The sequence below is a fragment of the Pipra filicauda genome, unplaced genomic scaffold (genome assembly GCF_003945595.2).
Source record: "Pipra filicauda isolate LSUMZ 115617 unplaced genomic scaffold, ASM394559v2 scaffold451_size532456_pilon, whole genome shotgun sequence".
Taxonomy (NCBI): domain Eukaryota; kingdom Metazoa; phylum Chordata; class Aves; order Passeriformes; family Pipridae; genus Pipra; species Pipra filicauda.
The window spans coordinates 314,366-331,564 of NW_024104589.1; the positions used below are offsets into that span (position 1 = coordinate 314,366).

The 17,199-nt window shown below is 48.6% G+C and overlaps 1 protein-coding gene and 1 long non-coding RNA gene across 9 annotated transcripts in view; one reads left to right on the plus strand and one right to left on the minus strand.

Annotated features, from left to right (window-relative positions):
• Positions 1 to 17,199, plus strand: part of LOC113983075 — a 230,161-nt gene that overhangs the window by 200,086 nt on the left and 12,876 nt on the right. Inside the window, exons 7-8 of one of the 2 annotated variants that reach the window (XR_005565292.1) lie at positions 13,386 to 15,939; positions 16,577 to 16,635. This is a non-coding gene — a long non-coding RNA (uncharacterized LOC113983075). Of the gene's footprint in view, positions 1 to 13,385; positions 16,636 to 17,199 lie in introns of both variants that reach the window. The other variant, XR_005565293.1, reaches the window with a different exon arrangement.
• The window catches only part of ANTXR2 (ANTXR cell adhesion molecule 2), an 82,926-nt gene that overhangs the window by 10,868 nt on the left and 54,859 nt on the right, over positions 1 to 17,199 (minus strand). For 3 of the 7 annotated variants that reach the window (XM_039385940.1, XM_039385939.1, XM_039385941.1), the window contains one exon: positions 16,047 to 17,199. The exons of 2 other annotated variants lie outside the window; for them this stretch is intronic. In XM_039385940.1, the coding sequence (XP_039241874.1) occupies positions 16,930 to 17,199 (270 nt within the window). In that variant the 3' untranslated portion in view covers positions 16,047 to 16,929. Of the gene's footprint in view, positions 1 to 4,835; positions 4,974 to 15,842; positions 16,020 to 16,046 lie in introns of those variants that run through there. 2 more of the 7 variants (XM_027711846.2, XM_027711849.2) reach the window with 2 other exon arrangements.

Genomic DNA, 17,199 nt, shown 5'->3' on the forward strand with positions numbered 1-17,199 from the left:
ACAGGGTGTTTATGGGGTTTGCTCCATCGCTTCTAGACGCTGTCCAGATCCTTTGACTGCCAACCCCTCTGTGCTGCCCGTGTTTCTCTTTAGGACCTCTCCCGTAAAACCCAGGAGTGGGTACATGCTCCTTGGTTTGTCCTTGTTTTCAGTTCCCACCTTTCCCCTTCTCCCTTCTTTCCTTTGCTCAGGATAATTTATATAACGAGTGGGGGGTTTGGAGAGGCTTTGTTACACACATGCCCAGAGATTGTGCCATTAAGTGCATTTTCTAAGCTAATAAATAAATCTGCTCATTTGTTGTAGGATTCTGTTGTCGATTTGGGAATAGTGAGCTCCTGCAAATCTCAGCTTTCACCTTGCCAACCCTCGTATCCCTGTAAGTGCACTGCAGTTCCTTGGAACCTGTTGGGGGTTGGTGTTGGCATCCCTTTGCTAGATCACATTTATGCATTAGTGCCATCTGTGCCTGCTGCACCTTCTGTGAGCCAGCCCGGCCAAGTGACTGGCAGCTATCTGGGACTGCACACAAAAGGAGAGGGAACAGAAAAACGGGAAAGGAGGCAGAGTCAGTAAGGATGGCACCTGGAGCTGCCTGTGTGCTGCTGGCACTGGTGGCACAGGGGAGCACCGACCTGCACTGGGGTCCCTCCCTGCTGCTGCTGCTGAGGAGACCTGCCGAGTCCTTTCTGGAGCTTTCTCTCTAAATAAGAGAGAAATAAATACCTGTTGTGGCATTCAAATCAGCACTCCCCATCCTTGTGTTCTGGAGGAGAGACAAACTGCCAGGACTCGAGAGCAGCATTGGCTGCAGTCTGGGAACAGTTTGGGGTCAGCGCTGGGCTTTGCATTGCCCCGTGTTTCCACTGGGGCCGGGTGGGGCCCGAGCAGTGCCGTGGGCTGTCAGAGAGCACTGAGGGTCTGTGAGCACTGGAGGCAGGAGGGATGCAGGGTGGCCGTGCTGGGTTACCCATTTGCCTTCTATTTGGGTAAAACCTGCTGGAAAACCTTGGGTGTGAAACAGCCTCTCAGGGATTCTCCGTCACTAAAGGGAGAGGGGCGCATTTGCAGCCGTTCCTGCGCCAAGAACCGAACTGCTCTGAGGTCCCAGTGGGGTCTGAGGATGTAAGAGATTGTGAATTAAAAGCTCACTTTACTGTATTTGTGGTTTGAGACCAGTTCCCTTGAACCCAAGAGAAAGGTTTGTGCGTTCTCTCAGCTGACAGTTTGGATCGATGTGTCCTACGCAGGCAGGTACAAAATACAAGAGCAGACAGAAATACAAATGGAAGAGTTCTTACACTGAACAGAACTGTCTGCTAAGAATTTAGAAGTGAACTATCTGGCTTAAAAATTAATTAAATCGGTGCAGTGTCAGTCTGTCAAGAAAAATAATGTGCCTTACCCAGCCTAACCTAACATCAGGGAAGGAGCACAGGAGCTCCTGGCAGAGGGGCTGAGCAGTGCCCTGAGCTGAGCACCCTTGGTGCTCAAACACATCCCTCTCAAAGGAGGGCTCACCTGTGTGTGTGTGCCTGGACACTGCCCAGACTGAGCAAACTCTCCTACTCGCAATTAGGTTTATAAATATTTATATATAATAAGTGGGGGGTTTTTTTGTTTCATTCTGAATGACCACTTTCACGCTGTAGAGTCTTTTCCACTAAGAATATGATACTTGGAATTCAAGATTTGCTTTTTCTTTCTTTCCATATGTTCTGTGTTAAACATATGCTATACTTTATATTTAAAAACTAGCACCAGACTGAAAAAAAAATTGCCCACACCACAAAAATATGTTTGCTTCATTATCCAAAGCTTCTGGGTTTCTGTAGATTTTTACCAGGCGGGGAGCAGCACACTTGAGGGCAATCTCAGAATGGGGAATAAATGAGAGGAGCTATGGAGAGAGGGAACATCTGGTTCTTGTTTAGGGCATGGATAAAGCTGGCCAGGGCTGCACATGGCCTGGTAGAGGTGATAATGGAAGTTGTGAGCTTTGGAATTAAGGAAGCCCGTGCACTTAATTTAGGAATTGGTCTTGAATACTTGGGTAATACTTGAAGTGGCCCCTCCTGAAAAGCTGCACTGATGCAAGTGGAAAAGGAGCAGCATGTGGCATGTTTAGGTCCATCCCCTCCCAGCTGGGTTTACATGGGGTTTGCTCCTCACTGTGGAAGCATGGAAGGCTTGGCTGGGGTGGGCACACACTTGGGCACGGCACTGCCAGGGGTGCATTTCCCTGCCAGGGGGGCACTGCCCAGCAGGGGCCCGCCATGGCAGGACAGGGACCCATCCTGCAGTGCTGAAACGTGAAGGAACATGCTTCCCACTATTTCATATCCGCCTGGGCTGGGGGACAGCGCTACCAGGAGCAGTGTGCTCGAGGGCATTCCCAGAGCCTGGAGCAGGGCCGGGGCTGCTCCCAGAATCCCTGGCTGCACTGGGCCAGAGCTGTCCTTCCCCAAAGGAGCTGTACCCCCTCACCTGGTGAGCTGCGCTCTGCTAGAGAGCCCTGGCTCAGCTGGCCAGGTGTGTGGGCACAGCAGACCCCCCACACTGCCACTGGGAGCCTCACTCCAGGCTGGCTCCTGCCTCCTGCCTGAGGAGACACTTGGCAAGGTGAGCAGGAGGAGGGGACAAGAGATCTAAGGGATTTGAAAGAGATCAGAATTATCCCACCTAGTGTGTTCCAAGCTTGAGGCAGGAGGTACAGATCAGTTTGACTGGTCAGAGGAAAGGAACAGCCCCCACACAGATCCCTGTGTGAGAGCAGGGAAATGGCACGGAATGGTTACATGGAGGTGAGGTGTGAGAATGCCGTGCTAAATGGTGACTTTGGGAAAGGCGGCGGGGTTTGTCACTGCTATATAAAACCGAATTTCGGGGCGGTTGCCATGGCGACGCCATGTTTGTTGTACACAGAACTGAGCCATGCGCTGCCCGGGGACCTGCTCCCCCGGGTTTGGGGCTTTTCCGTGACTGCTGGATTCACTGTCTGGGACGGGGGAGGCGATGCCCCGGCATCCTCGTGCTAGGTGTGGATGTTTTAAACTTTATGAAATCTCGGGTACTTCAGACCTTGTCTCTGGAATTACCTGGTAAATGACCACAGCAACATTCAGGAGTAAAAAGCAATGAGGTGTGCACAATTATCTTCCAAAGCTGCAGCCACACAGACTGAACCTGAATTTAATTATAACATGGGTAGAACGGTGCCTTTCCTAAATCCTCTCACTGATGGGGATGTCAGCTCCTTGGAGTTGAAACCATAACGGAACTAAAGCCTGCACTGGTGAATTAGAAACTTCTAAACAAAAATTCTCTGGCAAAAATGAATCATAGGTGCAATTATTGTAATTAGTTGCATATTTCAAATTATATTTTCAAACAGGTGTAGTTAAATGAGTAAAAATAGCTTTGTGAACTGTCCTCAAATGGCTGCATGCATTTAACTGCAGTTAGTGAAGGGCTGATTGAAGCTAAATGATTTCTAAAATTTTTAAATGACCCAGGCATGTTGTAAGGGGCCTTGTACCAGCTGTAATAGAATTTAATCCAGCTGGTCTGTCCTTTGCCTGTGCAAAGCCTTGCTGACATAAATGGCCCTTTTAAGCCCCACTTTGCTTGTGTAAAACACCTTTGCACGAACCAAGGGAAGTTTCAGAGTCTGTGAAGTACATCTGGCAAACAAGTACACAAATTCAAGCCCTTTTTTCCTGAGGCTCAGTTCACACAGGGAGGTGCACAGAATCCTGCCAGTATCATGTAACACTCCATTAGAACGTGTGATATGTAAAGATACTGGGAAATACAGTGAGGAGATGCACTTGCAGAATCTAGCCAAACAATCAGAAAAAAAATTAAAAATCCAAGAAACCAAAACCCAGCAGGAGCAGCTGGAATGTGATCAGTCTCTGCACTGATTCCCGACTGAGCAAAGTCTTCCTAAAGTAAAGGCTGCTCCTGCAGTGCTCCAGCCCCACTACCACAGCATTATAAATTAATGCCAGAGATGCCAAAGGCCCCTTAAGTAGAAAATGTCAACATGTAAATGTTGAGCAGGAGATTCACAGAAGCACAAAGAGTCCCCAGGTCCCCCTGAAACGCTTCCCAACCCCTGAAGCCCTTGGAAAGCCTCCGCCCGCCAGCCCTGCCATAGCAGCTTTCCCAGTGGAAGTGCATTCCCCTGCTGACCAGGGAAGCTGGCAGGGATGGCCACTCCCCTGCCACGGGTGCCATGGAACAGCGGGTGAAAGGCAAGCTTCCACCCTGCAGAGGAGCCAGGAGCTCAGCCAGGGTCTCCCCACAAAGAGCCAGCTTGCACTTCTGCAGAGCTGTGGCCTGTGGACAGGCTGGCTGAGGCAAAAGGAATGGGTAACATGGAAAGAAGAGCAAACAAAAATCCCTCCACTGCTAAAAGGAGAGACTTACACTTCGCTGATGGCAGCACACGGTATTTTAGGAGAGCTTAGTACAACCCTCCAATTTGTTCGGGGCAAAGCCTGTAATCTGTGTAAGGTTTGCTGTGGGTGGAACACGAGCAGGATGGAGCAGCAGTGCTTCTCCATGGAGTGTTCAGAGGTCTGTGGATGTGGCACTTTGGAACATGGGTGGCCCTGGCAGTGCCGGGGGAGCAGCTGGCTCAACGGTCTTAGAGGTTTTCCAACCTGACTGCATCAAAAACTCACTTCTGCAATGTGTCATCTCCTCGTGTCTTCAACTGAAGTAAGGACTGTAGAAGCCCGGTGTGGAATGACACCAGGACACACTCAAGGAAAGTATTTCTGTGAACAGCTGAGGTTCCTGTGCCACAGCACTGTCCTCCCTGTGTCACCCGTCCTCCCCTGTGGTACCTCTTTGGGAGGACATTCTCACCACGGCTTCGCTACCACAAGTACAGAGCAGAATAAAGTGTTTCTGCTCTTTATCTTTTTCTTTCTCCTTCCCCCAGACAAGTGATTTGGCTGTACCTAATTAAAATGAAGAAAAAAGTGGCATAAGCTTAATTAAGATTTTAATTCAGTTAGAGCCTATAGGAATAAATCACTGCAGACTTGGTAGTGACAATCAGAAAATACAGTACCTGGCTCCTCCTCTGTCATAGGGATGGTAACAAATGATGGGGAATCCTGAGGAGGAGAGAGGGATGCAAGAGCTGAAAGGTGCAGGTGCATCTGTAACCCAGGGAACCCTGTGTTTGCACCTACACAGTCTAGATCAAAGTGCAGCCAAACTGGCTTTTCCAAATACAGTTTCTGACTGGTGCCCATGAGAACCAGAAGAACTGTTGGATTTTTTGGTGGGATTCTGGGACATGGACCCGTTCTTTGGAAATGTAGGCAAGAAATTGGGAAAAATGTGAAACGTTGGATTTTCCTAAGCAAAATAATGTCTTTTCTTAGCATTTAGTACTGATGGTGAGCACAAGAATGAAATGCAGACTCCTCTCAGCTGGTGGCCTGACCATGGCAGGCAGGGTGAAAATGGATGGAAATGAGGCCCAGGCAACCTCTCCTCCTAAATCCATGCAGAAATCCTGGGTTTATTGTGTTCACAGAATAAACCTAATTAAGATCCCCTGAAGTAGACAAAGTTCCTTTAAGTAACACCTCAGCTTGTACAAATTAATTACATGCATTTTTAAACTAAAAAACTGCAGTAATTTTAGTAGTTCTATGATATTACAGTGTTTAGAAAAAAGGGGGAAGGGGGGGAGAATGTACCTTCACTCCTTGGCTAGTAAGTTCTCTGCAACAAGTATTATTCAGACTTCTAGCATAAGTTTTCAATTCCAAGTGAGGAATTCCTTCAACTTCCTTCAGAGGAATCACCATAGCATTAAAAAGAAGGACTGCTTTATGTTAAGGGCTACTTCTTGCTTATTCAGGGTGCTTAATAAAATGAGCAAGACTAACTACTGTACTGCTGTCATTAAAAACAACTGTATTACCTGAGCATTAAACAAAATGCAGTAGGAGAAAAAAGTTCTGATTTTCACAATACTGTATTTCAAGGATTATAAGGGAGGGGAATACAAATATGTGTGTGGTGTGTATATGTGTGTATCTATGTATATATATATATTCCTAAACACAGGCAAAATGATTCTCACACTCCCCCATCTGGCTCAACATCTGGTCCCCACCAAAGGGCAAAGTTAAAGTACTTGGGTCAGGGAACTAAAGGGCAGGTTTGGACTTGGGAGAATCCCATGAAAGGCAGGCAACGGGCAGCCTAGGAAGGCAGTGCACAGGACTGCTGGCACAGGACATTGGCAGTTTAAATGCAATAGCTGTTCAGCTCTTGAATGCTTTAAGCACATCCCCCGGTGCTGGCAGGATCTCCCGTGTCTCCGACTCTGCCCTGGAGTGACCCTGTGGCTGACAGGGACAGGGATGGGGACAGGGACCTGCTGGGACCCATCTCGGAGCACTCTGCATGTTCAGGGCCCTTGTCCTCTCCCTACAGGCAAGTGTGGGTTTGTGTCTGCACAGAAATGGACACACACTCAGCCTTAACTATCCAGCTTTTTCCTCTCTGAACTGATTCAGTCATTCAGCGAGCGCGTCACTTGGCAGTTCCGGTGGTCCTGCTGTCCCTTAGGTGGGCTGTGTGCCTTTGGCCCCAGAGCCCCTCCCAGGTGCTCCCTGTCCCCAGCAAGGTTACATACCAGTGCTTGCCCACTTGTCGCTCTTGGCAACAGGCAAACAGACTGTGTTCAGCCTTCCCAGCTTCTAAAACTGTGCCTTAGGTGAAGCAGAGTGGCTCTGCCATCCTGCCCACACCTGGAGACGTGGCAGTAAGAGCTGTGCTAACGCTGTGCCTGTGCGGGACGGCCCAAGCACTTACTGAGAGGTGTGATGGTTTGAATAAGTCCTGACAAGGCTGAGAACAATGGAAATGGGTTGTAGGATGCTGAACAGGCACAGGACAAATGTAATTCGGTTTTCCTGACTGGGAATTGGGCTCTTCACTTGGCTGTCCTCAGCTCAGGTTTTAAAATGCAGGTTGAAAACTCTTGGCAGAGGTAAACAGAAATAAAGCCTGTGATGGCCCCTCACCTGTGCAGGATAAATGGGAAAGGCTAAAGCTGTGTCCCTACTCCCCAGCCTCAGCCCACAGGTCACACACTATTACTCACGTGTGGTCCCTGCCTGTGGGAATCGTGTCACGCCAAGCAGTGGCCAGAGAGTCCAGCCCCACCTGGATCATGGCATTGACAACACTCCCAGATCAGACATTTTCATACAGAAAATGCTGTCTCTGTAACAGTGACAATGTTATTTTAAACTGCATTTTCCTTTGGAATCGGCCTTGGTGCAGTTACAGTCACACAGTCACACTGTCAGCTGAATCGCGGATCCCACTTGGCTGGGTGTTCCCCTCTTTGCCTTGCAGAAAGAAGCCACAGCGGAAAGGGAAGGAAATAACACATCTGTGCTGTGGCCTGTCTCCTCTCATTCCGAGCTGGATGAGGGTCCCACACCTATGCTCTGTGCTGTCCCCTCCATCCCTGTCACTCCCCTGGGCAGGAGAAGCAGCCCAAGTAGAGGCTGTGCCCAGACAGACCGTGGCAGACTCTTGAACACCTTCCCCCCTCACAGGGCACTTCCCAGAGGTGCCATTCCGGCGCCTTTCTGGGCCGGGACAGGCCCCAGGCAGCTCCCAAGGCCGTGTGGCCATTGTAGCTAACTGTGCAATTGCATTTTCAACATAATTAGGTGCCTAATTGTGCGCCTGGGCCTGGCTGCTGTATTTGCACGTGTACCTAATGATGATTTATCGAGGAGCTCTCTGGCCACAACGCCTCGCTCTCCAGCCTGGCAGAGGCGTCCATAGAGTGAGAAGTGAGCCTGGGTGCTGGCTTTCCCCTAGCTTTTATTTTAAACCCAACTCCTTTTTATATTGGAGGTTTTAAACCATTGAAGCTGCCTGAGCAATGCAAGAACTCCAACCAGCAGTGTCACAGGGAGACAAGTGCAGTGCTGCACTAACAGCTGGGAAAAAGGAGAAATTCCAGGGGAAAGGCCGGGCCCAGGTTAATAAATGGAATTGCCGTGCCAGGCTTCCTAACAGTGCTGATGTTAGACTTCTCCGGTGGTGTGATGTGAGGCAGTAAGAACCTGCACCAGCCATCACCAAGGTCAAAAGGGATCCTCTTTCAAGACAGATAAATTCTTGGTGTCCTCTCTCAGGATTATCCAGCTCCTTTTAGCTCAGAACTGGCTGAATTCCGACACTGGAGTTCTCAGGGCCAGCTCAGCTGCGTGGCCACGCAGTCGGACGCTTAATAGACACAGCACTGTGAAAATGTCTATTATTTCCCTTCAGTGAAACACTTTTTAACTACAGCATCCAATCACTCTTTACGGCGTATGATGTCAAAAACACTTACTGCACAAGCGGAGATCTGTGTTTCTTTTGCCACAGACAATAAATCTTTAGTGTCTCCTCTTGCCACGCATCACTCCACTTGCTCTCAGGAGGCACCATACGTCTCTCTTTCCCTCTGCCTCTTCTAGCAAGGTCACTTTCCAGTGATGAAACAACTTTTCCAGAAGGTATAGTGTTCAATAATTAATACCTACAGATAATAGCTTCCCAGAGCAGTGCTTTAAAGCTCTAATGCTCATCACAGACTTACAGCAGGAAGAACCCTTAAAATAGACCTGCGTAGCACGTCTGAAAATATCAGCCTCGGGAACTGTGGGTGCATATGGCTGAACTTACACAGGTACCGACAGACCTGAGCCCTGGTGCCTAAGGAAGCCCAGCCCTTCCTCCCTCACCAGCCAGTGTCACTGCATCACAAGTGTGAGCAGGTCAGGTCACCCTCACACGTGTGTGGTGTCATCTCCTGTTCCTTCCGCCCCTGCACACGTGGGTTCTGCAGGAACAGGGTCCCCGGCATGAGGGTGCTCGGGAAGGTGCCTGACTGCAGGCTCTGAGGGCACTCAGGCCGAGAGCCACAGGTGGGAGACGGGCCCTGGTTCAGGAGTGGCAGTGACCCAGAGCATGGTCCCTCCTACCAGCCATTCCATTACCGCCAAAGTGGCCTTTCAGGCCACCTCCAGTGACAGCAGCATTTGACAGAAGCACAGAAAATACTGTACCTGAGCATGCACTGGAAACACCAGGTTATCAGTAATTTCAGTGTTTCTCCTGGCTCATGGATGGTGCCACCATCTTGTCTCCAAGGAGGCCTGGAGGCATTTGGCTTAGCCCTAAGGCAGTAGGTGAAGCAGTCACTAATAAAACTATTATTCAGAGCCATCTCAGGAATAATGCCCTCCATGCCATGAGTTTCTAACTTAAGAAGTGCATGCCATATATAAATACAGGTGGGTTTGTGTGGGTCATTCTGGGCTGGTGTTAAGATCTGACATAGCTTGAGTTTTGTCTGTGTGTGGAGGTGAAATCTCTGCGCCTGAAGCTCCAGGACAAATGAGAATGGACTTATGGGAGCAAAACTGTTTTATGTTGCATTTCTTTTGCACCAAATGCCCTTGTCTCTAATATTAGAGTCTCACTCTCCAGTTTTCATGCCATAAAAATGGAATATGAACCCCTGGATCGATGGCTCTCTGTTCCCATCTGGTGTTCAGGGCTCACCAGGGGCATCTCTCTCCTTTGTTTCATTACTTGGGATTCACAGTGTCTCTGTCCATGTGCCTCAGTCCCCCCGTCTCTCAGGAGAGCCCCACTTGCTCTGCCAAGAGGACATGCTGCATTTAGGGATGTTTGGCCGTGGCCCAGTGGGAAGGCATGTCCTCCCTGCTGCTGGAGGGATACAGGACACTGATTTTCTCCTGACGTCTTTGAGTCGAAGCCTAATATTACTTTTCTTTCCCTAAGCAGAGAATTTATGGGTTTATAAATCAGGAAGGACTGACATCAAACACACCCTGAGCGTGCCTCAAAGCATTCACAGAATGCCATCTGGGCATGTGGCTCACTTGGAAGGAAAGGGCTTTAATTACAATCAGCATAGGAAATATAAATTTATGGAAAGAGGAGGAGTTCCTTCAGTTTACTTTCTTTTGGACTATTGAAATATATTAAAAGTCAATTTCAGGAAGACCTTAACACTTGTGACCCAAACCACTCACAACCTTTAAAAATCCCAACACAGGATTTCCCTTGCAGTGTGCACCACAGCTGTAATATTTGTCCAGCACTGCAAAATGGGCTTTCCTTTGGTAAAACAGGTTATACTTGGCAGGAATTTAACATCACCTGGTATAAAGTGCTGTTCCAAGCTCCATGGCTCTGTGCTGGTTATAGATTTGGCTCTGACCGGGAGCAGTGTGGAGCAGATACACTTGGGCCTGCTCCCCCCAGGGTCAGGTCTGCAGAGACCAGCCCAGAACTTTAAGGGGAAAGTTGGATGGGAAGGCATATCATGAATCTGGAGGGAAAAAGGGAGGATAAACCACATTTCAGCTTGGTAGGTTTTGCAGCTTTTAAATGCCTGTACACCAAAAAGCAGCTGCCAGGAGCAGAAAGGAAAAATTTGTGGCTTTTCCTTTCTTTCAAGGGAAAATGCGAGGCTGTTGTACTCTGCTCACCAAAATGTAAGGGATGCAGCTCCCCAAGAGCAGGCCCTTGGGCTCTGCTCAAAATGTTCAGCCCTAAATAATCAACTTTCTTCTGGATCATACTTGCTTCCCAAAGGTACCTGTCCATCATTTTACAGCCATTCCAGATTTTAGCAGGTTTTATGTTCAACTGTAATGTAAAATAAAATATCATCCATCTCCTTGGGCACAGAAAGATACAAAACGTGCTATGAGCTCCTGTGTGCTTTGCACCTGCACTTAACCTCTGCTCAGACAGTCATAGTTTGCATCCAGCAAGGAAACTCATATTTCACACCAGTAAAGAACTTCTTGTTTCAGGGGAAAAATGTGATAATGAGCTCCAAGGAAATCTAATCCTTTTTCACTGGATCAAACTGATTTAAGTTGCAGGGTTTGGCTTGCTGGACTAAGCAATAAAAACAGAACAAGACCGTGGGAGAGAAGTGCAGACAGAAATGTGTATGAGCAATAACCATGATCTAAGAAAGAGCAATCCTGAGCCTCAGAGCACCTGCAGTGCCATGGCGGGGAAGCGCTGTCCGAGGAGGGCTGTGTCACCCATCCAGAGGCTTGTGTTCCCATCCCAAGGGTCGTGTTCCCCATCCGAGTCGGCGGGTCAGGGACACTGCTCCTCCTGTCCCGCTCACCTGTCCAGCTGCGGCTGGAGCCTGGCAGGGAGCTGAGCCCACCTGAACTGATCTCATGTAGCGTTTGCCCACCAGTCACAACCGGTTACAGAATTCATTTTGGAGTGACTGGGCAGGGACAGACCCGTGCGCACCCACAGACTCTCAGTGACAGTAGCACTAGGAACTCAATCACTGCTAATTGCACTAACTTCCTTGGAGCCTGCGTTTAAAATACAGGAGGCTGTGACAGAACACATGAAAGCTCAGCAGTCAAGAAATGTTCTGGCGGAGTAAGACTCAGCCAGTTTAAAATGTCAACAACTAAAATGTTCAGGGCTTTTTGTTAAGGCTTTATGGATCCATAGTTCAGAACGGACTTAGGCATGCAAAAACTGATTTCAGAACAAAAATAACTTTGAATTACAGGACTACAGTAAAAAGATCAGAAGCAATAAATATAATTTTTGAGCGCTCTTCTTTCTCTCCCCACTGTCTGCCCCTGCTATGTAGCTGTCACATCCAGCAGCATGTGTGCTGTGGTCCTTCCCAGCTTTTGAAGAGCTGTAAGGGAACAGCCCGCCTTCTTTTGGCTAAGGTTGTATTAAAGCTGATGAGAAAATGTGCACGCACAAAAGGACTAACGTGTGCAACTGCTTGCAGGCTCTTGAGTCCCCATTTGGGACAGGGAGGGTCTGGGTGGGCACATCTGAGCATCCTCTGAACTCCAGCTCACCCTGAGTGAGTGGGTGAGCTTGGGGCTGCCACAGCTCTGGCAGGTGACACCACACCTGCCAGGTGATACAGAAACTTGCTTTCTAAAAATAGTATTTCCAAGGTGTTTTCACATGCTTTTGCTGTTGGTTAGAGGAGCAGAGAGCCTGGTGAAGTCTCAGAAAACCAGCCTAGTTCTGTTCACCTCATTCTGTCACTGTCTCCCATCCCAGAGCCTCTCTGGCTCTGGTCACTTACTTCCATCATCACCTGTCCCTGTTTTATCAAGTGTTTGTATTGATCTCCCCCAAATGGCCGTCGAACCACAGTTTGAACCTTTCAAAACAACCCAGGTCACTCTGGAAGCGCTGGGACCTCTCACTTAAATCTGCAAACCCAAGATTGCCATTTGAATGCTAATCTAGATAAATGGCACATAGAATTGGTCTGGATTAATATACGTATGAACATAAGCAGAGGTATGCGTGTTCATTGCGTGGGACTGTAACCCCTGCGCGAGGTGTTTTTTCATTTCCACCGCATTTCGCTGAGGAGCGTGTGAATGCAAACACTTCCCGGCTCTCCGTGTGAGTGTATCCGTGTGAGCGGTTGCCCATACAGCGATGTATGTATGTGTAAATTGTGTGAATGTAAATATAGATAGGCCATATGTCCCCCAAGTCCCAAAAGAGCATCTCATGTTGATATGTAGACAGTGTGTTAAGGACCTTCCTAATTAATAACCCAGATTAAAAACCTCTTGGCAATCAATTAAGATTAATGACAGAAGTCATTCTGTCTCCCCCTCCACCCGCATCTCAGGCTGTGAAAACCCCGGGTCGGGAAACTTTAATCCTGTTATCTGCTGCCTCCTTCATCTGCAAAGCCTGGAGATTAGCTCAGCAGCCATTCCCGAATCCCAGCCAGCCGCTCGGACAGCTGCCCTGCCTTGGCAGTTCACGGGGAGGAATAATCTGGGTAGGGGCACAGGCCTGGTGTATCAGTCTCTCCTGCAGCCCGCTCCACAAAAAGGGTGTTATGAGGAATTAAGAAATAAAATGTTTGTTCCCTGTGACTCCTGCGCAGTGAAACACACCGTGATTACCAGCCCCTGCCCTGCCCACAGAAAGGTCTCCTTTAGCTCAGCCTGGGGGGCTGCACTGCCCGTGCAGTGGCAGGAAGGTGTGTGACAGCTTTGGCGCGTCCATGTTCCAGCCAGCACTGATGTTCCTTTCTCCGTGGGCACCACCTTGTGCTGCCACGGCCTCAGAACTGACCAGCAGCTTTGTTTGTTCCTCCTCTCACTCCTACCAGTGTTCACAGAGGGATGAGTCCCGAAGGCTCCTTTAAAGAGAGCAGCAGACTCATCTGCACCAAGAAAGGCAGTGCCAAGAGCAGCTGCCTATGTAGTTTGGAAAATATCCCTGTTTTTCCTGACACCAGCACAACATCCTCTCTTCAGCAGGATGGTCCCTCCCACTTCCACTGACTGACAGCAAACCCAGCTTCTATGAGAAGAGCCACTCCTGCCGGGATGAGCACCTATGAGGCCACCAGGACGGACCCTCCTGAGGGCAGCCGCAGCCCAGGTCACAGGGTGAGGCCATGATTCCACTGACCAGGAGCATCCCTCTGGAGGAAGCACTGCTATCCACAGGGTTCAGATCCAGGCTTCTTTTGGCCTTTCAGCACAACAGAACTCTGGTAAATTCAGGATTGATAACTGTGTTAATCTCTTGCCTGTCAGTCACTATTTTAACTAAAGGGGCAGGTGTGTCTTCCACAAAGGAGGACTTTTTTCCTTTAGGGAGGCCACAGGACAAATATTTTCTGGTATTTAGTGCAGTGCTTCACTCAGCAGGATGCATCACTTTGTGCTGGGGACCAATCCTGAACTCTGGCTGAACAGGGCAGACAGAAAGGAATACTCTTACAGGTGCTTTCCTCCACTTGCTCTAACTGTGAATTGAAGAATTTTAACAGTAATACAGGTCTATTCTGGAAGTTTAAGAGACATTTTTGTGCCGGTTAAGCTCTCTAGTCTATACAAACAAATAACCACTTAACAAATGGCAGTGGCAATATTTTAGCAGGAAACATTTAAGGGAAAGTGGTGCTCCAGCTTCCTTCTCATACTTAGTTTTGCATTTCCTTGCAATTGCAGCAATTTAGAAGATCCAATGTAAACATTGACTTGGCTAAGTGCTACTGAAGTTTCTTTTTTAAAACCCTCAGTCGACAATTTCTTGAGCATAATAATTTCCCCTTTTCCCTGAATACACACCACCAAACTACCTCTGAACAAGAAGTGAGCTGATTCTTCCACTGTAACATCGGTTACTGCTGGGGCACTTAGATTTTCAGTCTAGGAAGTGCACTACCTGTAAGCAGGTACAGTAATCTTTCTCCGAGATTACTTGATATGAACATACTAAGATAACTTGTTATTTCTCTGTGCATTTCACCATTTTGCAGTGATTAAAAAGGAAACTAGAGGAGGAAGTGCAGAAGAACCACAAAGCTAACTGGTGACATGGCCCCACCTCAGAGGACTCAGCACTGTCAGTGTCTCTCACACTGCAGGTAGTGCTGGTGGCAGTCACCATGCAGAATATAATGCTTTTGTGTAATGCAGAGATGCTCAAAAAGTAACAGTTTAAACAGATGTTTGTGTTAACTCTGAACCCATTAATTGCAAAGAACCTTTAAAGCAAATACTAATAGGCTTAAAACTAAAAACAAGTACGAGTGTTTTCCTTTTTAATAGGCTGTTTTGTACATGAAAGTACCAGCTGAAAGCATTCTGCACTTCTGCTCTATTCTGATTCTTTTAGAATGAGCTATAATCCTTTCTCCCTTTTTACCCGTTGCACCTATTTGCACCCTGATAGGGCAAAATCTTCACTACAACTGCCACAGGCTATTTGTGGACTTAAAAGACATTTGTGTGCATAAATGTGCACAGGATCAGAGTCTCAGCCACCATCGTATTGCGACAAGCTCAAAGAATCCAGAACCCTGATCACCTTTTGGTGCTAAACTATGAGTTGGAAAATAAACACAAGGATTTAGAGGAAAGACCAGAACCCTGGGGCTGATGCTGTGACTCTGCATGAGGCTGTGTTCCCAGGCAGCCCTAGACTCCTGGGAAGTGGGGTTCGGTACAGACCCCTAGACACTGAACTGGTTTATGAGAGTACCCCAAACTGCTGTGGCTTAGTCTTCTTTGCCCCTTTAATAAAAAAAAGAAGAAAGTCTAGCTAGGAGCATGGACGCAGGGTAATGCATCATTTATAAATTACCTTGTTAGTGCAGAAAACAACACATGGCTCTGCAGCCGAAATCTCCTGCTGCGGACTCGCTCTGTTTGATGGGAGCCCTTCAAAAGCATTGGTGGCTTAATGGAGGCAGTTTGTGGGGACCTCGCTCCGTACCTGCTGTCCCTGTGCCTCGCCGGGAGCTCGGCGGCAGCTGCCGCGGCGTGCAGCTGTCTCTGAAGTGGCTGCGTGTCCTCAGCCCCAGCACAGGCAGCCTGCATTGGATCTGTGTTTGTGCCTGAGGCGAGCTGGGGAGCGCAGCTGTGTCCACCCCGCGCTACCTTTGGTGTTGGGGCCCCCGGGCCCCGCGCCGCCCCGACCTGCCCCACGCGCTCCTGCAGCTGCCGCCGCCCGCGCTCCCACGGCGCCGGGCCCGCCACAGCTGTGCCCACAACCTGCCCGCTCGCACCTGTGCCGTGCCTGCCTCCAACAGCGTGGCTCGGAGGACTTCAGCCACCATCAGAGCCTCCCGGAGCAGCTCCGAGCCACCCTCGGCACTGCCGGGCACGTGGCACCAGTGGGACAGGACAGGGAGGCAGGAACAGCTTGCTCTGCTTTGATACTTCATGCCTAAATTGCAACTGCTTGATCAAGGACTCAAATTCAGCAATGAATTCTTCTACAAATGCAAGTACTGAGTTCTTCAACAGCAAAAGAAGGAAGATTAAACAGAACAACTCCATGGCTGCTGTTTCCAAGGTAAGTGTTGCGTGTCTCGCCGAGCACACACATGCACTGACACAAACTCAGGGGTGCACCATGGCATCCCTACTCAGCACCCTAGGAACAAGGAAAAATATGTCATTTTTTCCCTAAGATACTCAACACCATGCAGACAGAAATGGCACTCTTGCAGTGCCACAGGTCACACCCGACCCACCATTTGGTTAGTACAAATCCCACTCCTTTTTCTAAGAGCTGTCTCTCTGCTTTCCACAAACCAAGGTGCTAGCCAGTGTTCCTCCTGTCAGGCCCAGAGAAGTCAGGTGTCTGACTGCACAATGGCTCAGCAAAGCCTTCTCTAAAGGCAATCCTTACAGTAATTCCCTGCCTTTTAGGGTCAGAAATCCCCAAAACAGGGCCCGACTGACACTTTTTTTAGCCTTTTCAGGCACCACTTCTGCTGTGTTCCTGTTTACATTGAGTTTACCTGTTAAACTGTATTGTGCCAGGTATTTGGTGTGTAGATTCGCTGTTGTTAATGCTGCTCCATGTCACACGCATCCTTCATGTATACAGTGAATAACTAGCCAAGGTAAGAATGCTAACACTTGGCCATTCTGCTGCTTCCACCAGTTGTCTTAATTAATTCTCACCTTTTCTTCCTTTACAACAGCACTGAACTTCATACCAGGAAAATAATCAAAATTCTCATTACCTCCCATTCTACCACAGGTAACTCCTCCCCCTTAACCCCTCTCATTCTTTTATGTCATCTTTATGTTGTATGTTGCATAAACAAGGTTCCTGCACATTTGTGCTCTGTGGTACTTGTGATTGTGATCTCTTGCCATCCCATTTAAAGGGAAGCATTTGTTCCTGTGGCTCTTCCCAGGTGCCACAACCAGCAAGCTGAGTGATCCCAGGAGATGTGAAATGCCTTGGTGATCAATCAGTCCCCAAGATAACTGCTGACATTCAAAGTGATACTCTTCTAAGGACCAGCCATCAGAAATACCCAATCTGGCCTCACTTCACTATCAAAGGTGCAAACAGCAGCTCTGCATCCCCATCAGAGCAGCCTTTGGGGGAGGCCTCTTTTTCTGGGGTCACGAGTGTCTCAGGAGAAAGGATGGTCTGAGAAACACATTTCCTCACCTTTTGTTCTGTGAAAGGTGCCTTTGGTAGGGAAGTGCAAACCTCCAGGAAGCAACTTGCATGGATGTTACCGGTGTCACATAAATTTGATCCAGTTTTAGCATGCTGATAGGCAGCCTCTGCTCTTACAGCCAGCTGGTT